General features: G+C 43.2%; 1 protein-coding gene and 1 long non-coding RNA gene across 2 annotated transcripts in view; one reads left to right on the forward strand and one right to left on the reverse strand.

Annotated features, from left to right (window-relative positions):
- Positions 1-2657: 2657 nt before the first annotated feature.
- On the reverse strand, positions 2658-10510 carry PFN2 (profilin 2). Its single transcript, XM_060767729.2, has 3 exons — positions 10018-10510; positions 4583-4775; positions 2658-3376 (listed from the first exon to the last, which is right to left on the reverse strand). Exons 1-3 carry the CDS (start codon positions 10147-10149, stop codon positions 3279-3281), a joined length of 423 nt encoding a protein of 140 aa, XP_060623712.1. The 5' UTR covers positions 10150-10510; the 3' UTR covers positions 2658-3278.
- Positions 10511-10792: 282 nt separating this feature from the next.
- The window catches only part of LOC132770599 (uncharacterized), a 31539-nt gene continuing 28255 nt past the window's right edge, over positions 10793-14076 (forward strand). Inside the window, exon 1 of the long non-coding RNA XR_009631016.2 lies at positions 10793-11910. This is a non-coding gene — a long non-coding RNA (uncharacterized lncRNA). The remainder of the gene's footprint in view (positions 11911-14076) is intronic.

Genomic DNA, 14076 nt, shown 5'->3' on the forward strand with positions numbered 1-14076 from the left:
CTTAACTGAAAAGGTGCCCTAATTAAAAAGGCACATAAACCCAACTGCAACTAAACACGAGGTAAGCATTGTTTTGGGAAATCTATCTGCTGCCAACTGTCACTTTTCACTCTGGAGGGTATTTAAATAATACCTGCTAAAATCCATGTGTGCACCAAAATAAAAGGTTAGGGTTTTTTTTAAAAAAAAACACAAAAAAATCACAATAATATTCGCATGCAAAATCCAACCATAAAGTGTCAACAAAATAAAATCTTCACACCCCCCCCCCCAAGATGGAATATTAATTCATATGGACTAGTATTTCAAGAAAAATGGCACTGCAGCACTTTTTTCAAACCAGCTTTTGCATGTGTCATAAAGCAGGTTCAAACCATAGGCATATTTTGCTGATTGAAATACCATAGAAAGAACACAACTATCAGCAATTATGTAGGATAGTGGGATGAGAAGAGGGCAATGATACTAGGTCTTATAATTTAAGACTTGCCTATAATAAATTGTCTCCAGGTGCTCCTCTGTCCTGGGATATAGCCACATCTACAATTCCCTGAGTTTTGCATTGCATTAATGCAGAATTGCACTGTAACAAATTCATGTACCATTCTCTATTTCTCTTTCAAATATCTACTGGCTCTTGGCCAACAAAAAGAAGAATCTTCAAATGCAGAATTCACAACTACTTTGTGCTGAAGAGGAAAGCAAGTTAAAAGATATTTTGAATAGTTATGAGATAGTAAGACTACGAAATCCATAATTTTATCCTTATACAGTCAGTCCCCAAGTTACGAACAAGATAGGTTCTGTGTTGTTCTGGATGTTTGATGTTTTACCATCCTGTGGGAGGCTTCTTTCATGTCCCTGCATGGGAAGCTGGCACTGACAGAGGGAGCTCCCTGGATTTGAACCTTTGACCTGTCGGTCATCAGTCCTACCAGCACAAGCGTTTAACCCATTGCAAAACTGGGGTGCTTCAGTGCAGACAACTTTTCCAATGATAATTATTTCAGGAGTGAATTTCCCTTCCGTGGGATAGAATTCTCTCTCTTCTGTTGTCTCACCCCCACTCTGAGTCATATGTAAGTCAGGGACTGGCTGCATACAAAAAAGAATTAGCATTTTCTAGGCAGTTCTGTTTCAAGAAATACTACTGGCTAAGACATGGGGATTTTATTTTATTTTTCAATAGTACCTTTGCTAAATCAATGAACTTTTGTAAGCTATAGCCTAAGTAAAGTTATTATATCAATCACTTTCAATATTCAAGTCACAACAAGATACTATAATGTAAGACATCTTCACAGAGAGAGGAAGAAGAAAGGGAGGGAAGGCAATGAGAATCACATAACACAGTAAGTCATATTTCATTTGGTTGGAATAAATTTATTTCATCTGTCTGTAAACAAGGTGTTTAATAGTTATGGCATTTTTTGAAATGCATATTGAATCAGATGAGTTAGACTGTATCCCGGATGTAACAAAGTGCAGGGAAATAAATGGACAAATCAGCAACAAGAATTTGTTTTAAGTCTGTACATTATCCACAAGGCCCGAACAATAGAAGCAAATACTAGTGTCCCTAAAGTAGTGCCATTCAGAAGAAGTCGTTCTTGTCAGTTAAAATCCATCTCACAATAGCAACAGTTCCATTTTTTAAACATTAGTATGGCACAGAATACACATTAAAAATTTATCACAAGACAGCCAACTCAGTTATTCCAACCAAGACCATCTCCCATTTTGTTTTGTATACAGAGTTCTGCAGTTCTCTTTTAAAATGGACATACAAGTTAGTACCGTGTTCAAACTGACAGTTTGGTTACATGTGTTTCAAATGACTAGTGCACAAGGCAGTTTACTCCACAATTTCTGCAGCAACGGCATGAAGATTAAATCTGAAATGGTATTTATTTGGACTGTTTTATCTTATAACTACCAGCCTTCAAAATATACATTGATATCAGAGCAGCTTGTCATATTTCCCAGTTAATGATCGAATACACCAACATCAGTCTAGGCTACCTGTATAACTGAAGGTGGTAGTTTGTTAACAGTGACGCTGCAGTTACATGTAAAACCCAAGCTGCAAATCAAAATTGGTCCTATGAAAAAAAATTAAACCGGACACACTCCAGATGGTTACACTGGGTTATCTAAAGTCCATGGTGGCAGCCTTTTTACAACTACAGAACAGGAGCTGGCAAAAAAGTAATGTGCCTGAGCTATTGCGGTGATGGAATGTCCCTAGGGAGTCATTCAAGATGATGGTGGTGATGGTAAGGTGAGGGGAGAAGTGCATCGGCACCTTTTTATAGTTTTGCAGTTACCCTTTTAAAAGCAGGATGTGCTTCAGACACCATGAAGAGTTTTGCAAGTCTACACAGAAGAGCAACAACAAAACTAGAGCAACACTTTTAACAGCTTTCAAGCGGCAAATTGGTTAAACAAACCAGGCACTGTATTTAAAAATGTATATATAGATAGAAGATGGAAGCAAAAAAATGTGTGTGAGTGAAGAGAGAGAATGGATGAAATGAGGACAAGGGGGAGGAAAGTAGATATGCATGCACATTTCCCTCCCAACCATGCTCTACAAAAGGAAGACTAATGAGCTGTGTTAATGCTCAAAGTGCTGAGGAGACATTGATCAAACTGGATTGTACAATCGGCACCTTGTTTAGTTTAATTTAAATTGGTTTAGTTCTCAATGTCACATTAATTGCTAAGACAAAGCAAAGTCCAGACTTGGCATGATTCTCCCCCAAGGCTTCAACATATCATGCATATCTTCTTTGTGTTGCAAAGGATGGTGCCAGATACAGAATATGGATACAACAGTGATTAACATACAAACAAAAAGGGTAACTGGCGTCATGACAGTAGGGAAAAGATGTGTAAATAAATCGCCATCTATAGGGTGATAGTACTGTGAACACAAGAGGGTGGCAATGAAGACATTTGCTATGTGGATGGGGAGAGGCTGCTTGGATGTCAGACCTCCTCAGGTATAAAGCCAGTTCATTAGCTTTCTTGTTGAGTGTCCCTCCACGGGCACCTTCCCTTTCCCATGACCATAACCAATGCTGGAGTACACAAGGAAACAAGGATGAACAGAATAAAAGAAAGAATAACACCTTTCCCCACCAACAGAGGGATACAAAGGAGACACAGGTTCATACCCCATCACCCTGCATTGCTAATAAAGTTTCCACAAAGTAGCTCTCTGCCAGGAAAGTTTAATAGCAATTTTCCCTAATACTTAACAGTCTGCCTAGCAACTAGAACCCAGAGTCTCTCAAGTATTTTGCCATTGAGTATGCCTTCTTATTCAATCCGCCTCCATGGACCCCTTCTTTGCCCATTACAAAGACCAAGACTGAAAGAGAAAAGAAAAGAAGTTTTACAAAGGAGTGTGTTAGACATGGATCTATTCCAAATTTTAATCAAGCAGTGCGCTAAGCACATTCAAATACTGCAAATTTGAATAGTTATTTGTATAGCGTTACTGCTTTGCTTTTAACATCATTTTAAATATAGAAATATTTACTGAGAAAAAATGTTTGGCAGATAAATATGCTTGTTTAAAATAACAATTACAAAAATAAAAATGAAGCTATTTCTTATTGCAAGGCAAATAAAGCCCAAACGGCCGTTTGTGTTACAATACAGAATTTGCAGCTAGAATATCTAGAATGAATGTTCCAGTGGCTTCTCAGTCTGTCATTGTTCACAGTAAAAAAAAATAAAACCACATGTATTTATGCTAGAACAGCAGTCCTGAAGAATTCAGTCAATAAGTTCATCTGCCAGCAGGTGTCACTAAGGCAAGCTTATTTTCTCAATATGTATTTAGCATTGATTTGTAGATGCACTCCTTTTATCTATCAATTAAACTTTTCAAATATTTGCCTTAGAGCTGCTTGTAATTACTCAGCTGAGGCTAAAAGACACACTTTTCATCTGAGTAATAAACCATGAAATGTGTTACTTTTCTTTTCAAAATGTAAAGTATTTTCTAATGCATTATTATGCTTGAAATCCTAAGCACAACTTAGAAACAAATGGATATTCCAAAAGTATAGGATGACCCTGTTAAGAAAACATTCCTTTCTACAGAATAATGTGTATTCCTAATTGATGTTTGATATACAAAATAATACGAAATGCTGTATAGATTGGAACCCTGAAGCTAAAAACCCCCACATAATTGAGGTCCAGGAATTGATCTAAGCAGCACTGGAAAAATCTCATATTTAAGCAGAAATTACCTATAAACTATTTAGCTAAGCAAACAGATATTTCACTCAGCATACGCTAAAAGCCACATATCGTTGCTTTATAGTAGCTATGCTTCAAACTTCAAAGAGCTAGCATGTATGTTTTATATGAAACAAAATTAATTTCAGATGCCAAATATCCTGGATGTTGCATCTTAAGACTGTGGTGGCCCTCTCCATAAAGTAAACAGTCAAGATCATTTTGTAGACAAACAGTTCTTATTAAGATTTCACGGAGGTCATTTAAAGCCTGTGCATTTTGTACTTTTTAAAAAGATGAAGTACTTGCAGAAGTTCCAGCTTACCTCGACCAGCTCTGCCTACAGCAACATTATATGTTGGCTCGCCTCCTTGGCTCTTTGTCCTGATGTCCATTGTACAGTCACCATCCACATAGAGGCTATCTCTGATCACAGAGCACTTCTTTGCACCAAGAGTTAGACCATTGGTGAAGAAACCCTCGCGGTCTTTTCCTACAATCATATCTATTTCTAGAGGCTGTCAAAAAGAGAAGTCCAGAGAGTTTTAGCTGAAGAATCTAGATACAATGACCCTAATAACGCACAAAAGGGGACTGCAATCTAATAAAAAGAACCAAAGTGATGAATAATACCCAAATACAACTTCACATTAGGTTTCTATAAAGTTCAGAAGTGCAGGCACTAACTTTAAAACTGATCATACATTCAAGAAAGTGATTAAGTTAAGTTATATTAAGACATCATGCTGTCCATAGAATCAATTCAATTAGGTGTCAAGTAGCTACTGTTCTAACAGAGAAGGCATGAAGGTGTGTGTTTTAAATGCAGCATGGGCACAAAATGTTCACAGGGCGCTAAGATCTGCCGGGGAAGCCCTCCTCTCGCTTCCACCACTGTCACAAGCTTGATTGGTGGGGACAAGGGAGACGGCTTTCTTGGTGGTGGCCCCCTGACTTTGGAACTCCCTCCTCAAGGCGATTAGGCAGAGCACCACACTGTCCTCCTTTCGCAGGGATTTGAAAACTTGGATGTTCAGAGAATGACTAGTCCCAGGCCCAGTTTTCGAGAATGACTAGTCCCAGTTCCCAGGTAGCACTCTGTCTAGCACTTCATCCTCTCCCCCAGCCGTATGATTTGCTATTTGCACTATCCCATGCCCAGCACTTTTACAGCTGGCCATTTCCATTTGTGACCCTGGCCATTGGTCTGAATGAATCTCTATTCAAGCAGCTACAATTAAACATGTTTCCAATATTTTTATCCCTGCTGTGTTTTAATAGATTTTTTTGTATTTTATGATTTTTGTTAGTTGCTGTTTCTTTTGTTTATTAAGTTTAATTAGTTTGCGTTATACTGTTGAATGTGTTTATCTTGATGTAATTGTCTGTATGGTTTCTGTCCAGCAATGGAATGCTTGCCTTACATATTGGAAACCGCCCTGAGTTGCTTGGGGGAGATAGAGTGGTATACAAATGAAGTTTTATTATTATTTATTATTATTATAAGGCTGGCATCAAGGGTGCCATTTGTACTTAGTGGTGTTCATTTCACTTTCTCTCAAAAAGTAGAAGTGGGATTTATTTCTCCCTGGAAAATAATGCTTTTTTTTAGCAAAAAAGGATGAAATGCTTGTCCCTAAAACCAGCAATCCCCTTCTCCACATACATGTTTAACTCCTCACTTCTAAAAATCAGAAGTGGACTTTCCATTTTTGGGGCATTTTTGGTAATCCATGTGAGCTGTGGAGAGTCCAACCCCCCCCCCCCCCCCCAAAAAAAAAACTTGGCTCTTGGTTCTGTTAGTTTCCAACCCCTGCTCCAGCCTACACCTGCTGCTCCAAGGCAGAAAATTCAAGCAGAAAAATGTACACTTTACACCAAGCATGGGCAAACTTGGGCCCTCTATGTGATTTGGACTTCAACTCCCACCATTCCTAATGGGAAATCTGAGTTGAAGTTCAAAATATCTGGAGAGCCCAAGTTTGCCCATGCCTGCTTTTCTACAGGCATGTGAAGTATTTACAGAATCCTAAGCACTAGACCAGGGGTCCTCAAACTAAGGCCCGGGGGCCGGATGCGGCCCTCCAAGGTCATTTACCTGGCCCTCGTTCAGGTCAATCTAAGTCTGAAACAACTTGAAAGCACACAACAATAACAACAATCCTATCTCATCAGCCAAAAGTATGCCCGCAATTCCCACTGAAATACTAATAATTTTATATTTGTTGAAATTGATCTTCATTTTAATTATTGTATTGTTTTTAAGTGGTTTTTTGCACTATAAATAAGATATGTGCAGTGTGCATAGGAATTCATTTTTTTTTCAAATTATAATCTGGCCCTCCAACAGTTTGAGGACTGTAACCTGACTCTGTTTAAAAAGTTTGTGGTCCCCTGCACTAGACAGACTGCAAAATATCTGGAGGGCCCAAGTTTGCCCATGCCTGCTTTACACTGTGCGGTATTTACAGAATCCTAAGCACTAGATACAGTGCAAACCATGTGCTGAGTATGAAAGATATGAAACCCTGTAGAGTATGAAATTGAATGGCTATATCAATCCTGTTTTGTGGGCAGCAATATGTTCACACAACAGAGGGACTGGCAGTGGGAAGAGGCAGCCAAAGGGGTGGTGGTGTATTCTCCAACATAATATGATGGAAGAGGCGTCTCCTTTCAGTGGAATTGCAGAGTCATAACAGGCCCCGACCGTTCCCAAGCACAAGCCAAGAGTCAACACCAGAGCACCGAAAGAGATGGTATCTGCATCTAGCAAGGACACTGCTTTTTTAACCCATGCCTAATAGGGATGGGACAAGGCAAATCCAAGCCCTTAACACTGTTAGTAAGCTTTCAGTACCATGCCCAATAATGGTTCTAACAATATGGAAGGAGGAGTGGTTTTCAACATGAAGCATACCTACAAAGACTGACCAAAAAGGCATTTTGGCGGGGAGGGGAACAGAGCGAACCTGCCAACCACCACCCCAATGCACAATTCCGGCTCACTGGGGCAAAGATGTGGGGTTCTGTGGGGGCTTATGTAATACCAGAGAGATTTCAGCCTTTATGTGCCTGCACACCCTTCTGAAGGGGCTTTCCTCCCCCCTCTATTTAAAGAAACTCCACTTTGATGGGTTTTCACCATGGAAAAGGCAGAGGGGAGGGAGGCGAAAAAGACAAGGAGAAAGACTGCAGTGCAGGAAGAAGAGGGGTGATTAATATCTCGGGAGAGGAGAGAGAGGGAGGAAAGGAGGGGTTAAAAAAATCAGCGGCAGTGCGCCATCTTGGAGGCAAAAAACATGGAGCCGGTAGCGGGGAACGGATTCACAAAAGCCTCCTCCGCGGGGACCCGCAGGTCCCTCCCCAGCAACGCGGGCCGGGGAGGAGGGAACCCTACGCCCAGCCGCGCCAAGATGATCGCCCCCGAGCCCGCCTCTGCCTCCGCCCAGCCCGGCCCGGCCTTCCCCCAGATTTGCCGGCTTCGCTTCAACCGGCGCTGGCCATTCAACCGCCCCAGCCTCCCCGAGCACAAAATGGGTCCCCGAGGATCCTCTCCCCACCGGGGGCTGACCCGGGGCCGAGGAGGGAGCCCGGGGAACACCCAAGGCCCAAAACGCGAGCCTCCTTCCTTGCCCCGCCTCCAGGGAAAAGGGCCTTTCATCCTTCTGTTAAAGGGAGGGAGGGAAGGAGGGGGCAGCAGCTCTGGATAAAGGGAAGGGAGCCCACCCCACATCCCCAGGCGCAATGGACAGGCCTCTCTAGCGCAGGAGGGCCGAGGAAGAACGGGAGGAGGGGAGGCAAGGAAGGAAGGAAGGAAGGAAGGAAGGGGCTCGCTTGCCATTGACACCTTCCCCCCCCCCCCACCCCCAAGCTGGGCCTTTTCTGCCATCTCCTCTAAGCATCTGAGAAGCCCACCGAGACACATACACACACACTCAAACATACACGCCTCTCAGGAAAAGCCACCAGCCCTGGGGGAAGAATCACACCGGGGAGAGGAGGGGGGGAGTGTGAAAAAAACGCGCCTTTTCCACGCGTGGAGCCAGCAGCCAGTGCTTTAACTATGGCTTTTAAAGTCACGTCCTGTGCCTGCTGCATTTGGATCTTTTGAATCCTGAGCATTTTAATAGGTGGCAATTCATAAGAAATGCATTCTGATTAATGTATTTTATGGATTTTTTTTTAAAAAAAACTATGTTGTGTACAATATTAGCACTAAGATGAAGAAGAGGAGGGAGGTGAGAGAAGGCATCATCATCATTATTATTACTAAGATGAAAAAGAAGAGAAGGGGTGTGAAGAAGAAGAGGAGGGGAAAAGAGATCAAGAATTATTATTGTTATTATTACTAAGGTGAGGAAGAGGAGGAGGGCTGAAGAAGGAGGGGGAAGAGAGAAAGCATTATTATTAGTAAGAGGAAGAGAAGGGAGGTGAAGAAGGGAAGAGAGAAAGCATTATTGTTAGGAAAAAGAGAAGGGATGTGAAGAAGAAGAAGAAGAGGGGGAAGAGAGAAAGCATTATGTTATTATTGTGAAGAAGAAGAGGTAGATGAAGAAGAGGGGGAAGAGAGAAAGTATAATAATAATAATTCTTATTACTAAGGCGAAGAAGAGGGGGGAGGTGAAGAAGAATATTACGAAGATAGAGGAGGGATGTGAAGAAGGGAAGAGAGAAAACATTTGATATTATTGTGAAGAAGAAGAACAAGGGGAAGAGAGAAAGGATAATAATACTTCTTATTACTAAGGTGAAGAAGAGGGGGAGGTAAATAAGAATATTATTACTAAGATAAAGGAGGAATGTGAAGAAGGGGAAGAGAGAAAGTATAATAATAATTCTTATTACTAAGGTGAGGAAAAGAGAGGTGAAGAAGAGGGGAGAAGAGAGGCTGTATTACTATTATTATTATATTACTAAGGTGAAGAAGAGAGGGGAAGAGAAATTATTATATTACTAAGGTGGAGATGAGGGAGGAAGACATTATTATTATTACTACTAAGGTGAATAAGAGAAGGGAAGAGACATTATTATATTACTAAGGTGAAGAAGAAGAGGGGTGGGAGACATTATTATTATTATTATTATTACTAAGGTAAAAAAAGAGAAGGGAAGAGACATTATTATTATATTACTCTGGTGAAGAAGAGGGGCGGGAGACATTATTATTATTACTAAGGTAAAGAAGAGAAGAGACATTATTATATTACTAAGGTGAAGAAGAAGAGGGGTGGGAGACATTATTATTACTAAGGTGAAGAAGAGGGGGGGAAGAAACATTATTATTATATTACTAAGGTGAAGAAAAAGAAGAAGAGGAGGAGGGGCGGGAGACATTATTATTATTACTAAGGTGAGGAAGAGGGGGAAGAGACATTATTATTACATTACTAAGGTGAAGAAGAAGAGGGGTGGGAGACATTATTACTACTAAGGTGAAGAAGAGGGAAGAGACATTATTATTATATTACTAAGGTGAAGATGAGGGGTGGGAAACATTATTATTATTAGTACTAAGGTGAAGAAGAGGAGGCAATTTCCTCCCCCCCCCCCCTCCTTTTCCCATGAGATGAAGGCGCCTTCTCTGCTCAAGCCCTTCGGGGCCTCCTTTTCCTCCTCCTCCTCCGGGGGTCGTGGTCTCCTTCCCTCCCCTCTCTCTCTGGAGATCTCCTCCCCACCCCCTTCCTTCTCCCCCCCCCCCCCCATGGCTTCCTTCCCTCTCCTCCCTCCCTCCCTCCCCCTCCTTCTCCTTCTCCTTACCGTAATGCTCTGGAAGATGCCGCCGGCCGTGGCGGCCCAGACGTACTTGGCGTCACAGTAGCCGACAATGGCGGCCTCCTGGCAGCAGCCATCGCACATCAGGTTATCCACGTAGCTCTGCCAGCCTGCCATCTTCGGCCCGGTGAAGAGACAGAGGGAGAGACAGAGAGAGAGAGAGAGGAAGGGGGGCGGGGGGAGGAAAGGAAGGAGAGGAAGGAAGCCAATGGGCCTCGGCGGGGAAAGAAGGAAGGAGGGAGGGAGCAGAGCAGGGCAGAAAAGGCAGGCAGGCGGGCGGGCAAGGCGGTCGCTCGGGGGAGGGGACCGAGGGGGTGGGTCCACCTGAGGCGTTTGCGGCGCGAATGGCCGCCCTCCCTCCTTTCCTTTCCTTCGCTTCCTTTCCCTCTCTCTCTCTCTCCAACGGCCTTTTCTCCCCTTCTTCTTCTTCTTCTTTCCTCAGGGCAGGCGAGGCTCGAGGCGGCGGCGGCGTCGAGCGCGCGCTCGAGAAGAGAGAGAGTGAAGAGAAGCAAAGGCTTGCCGCCGCGGAGGCCTCTTCACTTTGGTTATAAGAATCCCTCCGCCACTGCTGCTACTGCTACTGCTGCTGTTGCTTTGCTACTCTATTCCCTTCTCAGTCTATATAGCGTAATCCTGCTTCTTCAAGCAAGGCCTTATGGGCGGAGGGATACCTTCTGTGTGTACGCGCGCGCGCTCAGTGCTGGTGCCTGGCGCGCGCGCGAGCGAAAGAGAGCAAGAGAGGTGTGTGTTTGTGCGCGCGCCTGTGAGGGAGGGAGGGAGGGAGGAGGGATGTGCGCGCGCACACCTCGTTCTTCCTTCTGAGTAAGGGGACTTCTGCGCACCAGCTCCTTCTTTCTCCTCCTCCTCCTCCTCTTCTTCCTTTCCCCCTCTTTTCTCTCTCTCTCCCCTTTGCTGCCTGCCTCTTAGCACTTGTGAGCTAGCTGCCCGGGAGAGGGTGAAGCGTCTTGACAGCTGCACAGCATGCCCTTGTGCAATTGGGATGGGGGGCGAGAACAGATGAAAGCTGGGTCTCTCTCTCTTTCTCTCTCCCCCTCTCTCTTTCTCTCTCCCTCTCTCTCCTTCTTTCTTTCTCTCTCTCTCTTTCTCTCTCTCTTTCTCTCCTTCTTTCTCTCTCTCTCTCTCTCTCTCTCTCTCTTTCTCTCTCTCTCTCTGTATAAATATGTGAGAGGAAGCCACAGGGAGGAGGGAGCAAGCTTGTTTTCTGCTTCCCTGGAGACTAGGACGCAATGATACAATGGCTTCAAACTACAAGAAAGGAGAGTCCATCTGAACATGAGGAAGAACTTCCTGACTGTGAGAGCCGTTCAACAGTGGAACTCTCTGCCCCGGAGTGTGGTGGAGGCTCCTTCTTTGGAAGCTTTTAAACAGAGGCTGGATGGCCATCTGTCAGGGGTGATTTGAATGCAATATTCCTGCTTCTTGGCAGGGGGTTGGACTGGATGGCCCACGAGGTCTCTTCCAACTCTTTGTTTCTATGATTCTCTCTCTCTCTCTCTCTCTTTCTTTCTCTCTCTCTTTCTTTCTCTCTCTCTCTCTCCCCCACCTCTCTCTTTCTCTCTCTCTTTCTCTCTCTCTCTTTCTCTCTCTCTCTCTCTGTGCACCTGCTGGTGGGCTCTTTGCAGTTGGACCTCTTCACCCACTTCTTACTTAATGATGATGGTTTAGTGTGGATCTCGAAATACTTGGGAATCTGCCTCTGCTTTGAATTCCAACTTCCTGAACATAGTGCAGGTATGGGCAAACTTGGGCCCTCCTCCCTCCAGGTGTTTTGGACTTACTCCCAAGGCGTGCCAGTCTTATTTTCTCAGGAAGGACTTATGGCTCCTTGTCTCCATCAAGCGTTATCCAGAATTTTAGGTAAGGTTCCTTTTTTTTAACCTGGGTCACTTTTACTGTACTTCCCTGGATGCTGCCACATTGGAGCCTGGATGCAGTTTATTTATTTATTTATTATTTATTTATTTCGTGTACTTCTACCCCGCCCTTCTCAACCCCCGAGGGGGGACTCAGGGCGGCTTACAAACAGGCACAATTTGATGCCTACACGATACTACAAAAATGCATAAAAACAGCAGTTAAACAGTTATAACAATTAAAACAATCAATATATATCACAATCAATAACCAATTTGGCCCCACTTTCACTTCCCTGGCTCAATGCTGTTAATTAGGAATGTTCTCAGCCTTCTTAATTGCTGCAGCCATCCCAATGTGGCTGTTGCTCTGTATTCATTAAGACACTTCTAGCTTCTAAGGCAAGTGTATTGTCGAAGGCTTTCATGGCTGGAATCACTGGGTTGTTGTAGGTTTTTTGGGCTATATGGCCATGTTCTAGAAGCATTCTCTCCTGACGTTTCGCCTGCATCTGTGGCAAGCATCCTCAGAGGTTGAGAAGTCCAAAAAAAGTACTGTAAATGAAATTTAAGAAGCTTGAACCTGTTTCATAGCTAAAAACACAGCAAAAGATCTTAAATATTTATTTTAAATTTAAATGAGGATGCTTGCCATAGATGCAGGCAAAACGTCAGGAGAGAATGCTTCTAAGGCAGTGTTTCTCAACCTTCCTCATGCCATGACCCCTTAGTACAGTTTCTCATGTTGTGGTGACCCCCCCCCCCCCCACCACCATTAAATTGCTACTTCATGTCATTTTATTACTCTTATGAATTGTAATATAAATATCAAATACAGGATGTATTTTAATTCACAGGACCACATTTGGCACAAATACGTGATACGCCCAAATTTGAATACTGGTGGGGTTGGGGAGCGATTGATTTTGTTATTTGGGAGTTGTAATTCCTAGGATTTACAGTTCACCTACAAGCAAAGAGCATTCTGAACTCCACCAACTATGAAATTGAACCAAACTTGGCACACAGAACTCCCATAACCAACAGAAAATACTGGAAGGGTTTGGTGGGCATTGATCTTTAGTTTTGGAGTTGTTGTTCATCTACATCCAGAGTGCATTGTGGACTCAAACAATGATGGATCTGGACCAAACTTGGCATGAATACTCAATATGCCCAAATGTAAACACTAGTGGAGTTTGGGGAATACAGACCTTGACATTTGGTAATTATAGTTGCTGGATTTATAGTTCACCTACAAGCAAAGAGCATTCTGAACTCCACCAACGATGGAATTGAACTAAACTTGGCACACAGAACTCCCATGACCAACAGAAAACACTGGAAGGATTTGATGGGCATTGACCTTGAGTTTTGGAGTTGTGGTTCACCTACAACAGAAAATACTGGAAAGATTTTGTGAGTATGGACCTTGAATTGTGGAGTGTTTGTTCACCAACATCCAGAGAATAGGAGGAGGGCTTTTGGTGGGAGGATTTGCTATCTGTTTCCAAAAAGGAAGAGAAGGACAGACAGAGAGATCTTCAGCCTTCTGTGCCAAAGGGGATCCTGAGACCATCAGAAATATGTGTTTTCTGATGGTCTTTGGTGACCCCTCTAAAGCCCCCCCTCGACCCCCAGATTGAGATACACTATTTGTCAAGGTCTTTATCCTTCTTTGCCAAAGACAAGTGATAACTCACAGGATTCCCTAACATTGAACCAGGACAGATAAAGTGGTGCCAAACTGTATTCATTCTACAGTGAAGAGTCAGTTTCTGTTGGATTAGGAAATCTGGTGCCTATATTTCGGTGCTTGAGAACCCCCTGCTGCAAAATAAACCAGCAACCTTCTGCATTTGCAGCTTTTCCTGAGAATACCAATGCAGTGACAAAAAAGGGCTTCACTTGTTGATTTCTTTGCAGTTGGACTTCTTAATCCAGTTCCTAATTAATGATGATGATTTAACATGGTTCGTGTGGATGTTGAAATACTTGGGAGCACGTCTGCTTTGAATTCCAACTTACTGAATATAGTGCAGGTATGGGCAAATTTGGCCCCTCCCTCCAGGTGTTTTGGACTTCAACTCTCACAATTCCTAACAGCCTACCGGCTGTTAGGAATTGTGGGTGTTGAAGTCCAAAACACCTGGAGCGAGGGGCCAAGTTT

The sequence above is a fragment of the Anolis sagrei genome, chromosome 3 (assembly GCF_037176765.1).
Source record: "Anolis sagrei isolate rAnoSag1 chromosome 3, rAnoSag1.mat, whole genome shotgun sequence".
In the NCBI taxonomy this organism is placed as follows: domain Eukaryota; kingdom Metazoa; phylum Chordata; class Lepidosauria; order Squamata; family Dactyloidae; genus Anolis; species Anolis sagrei.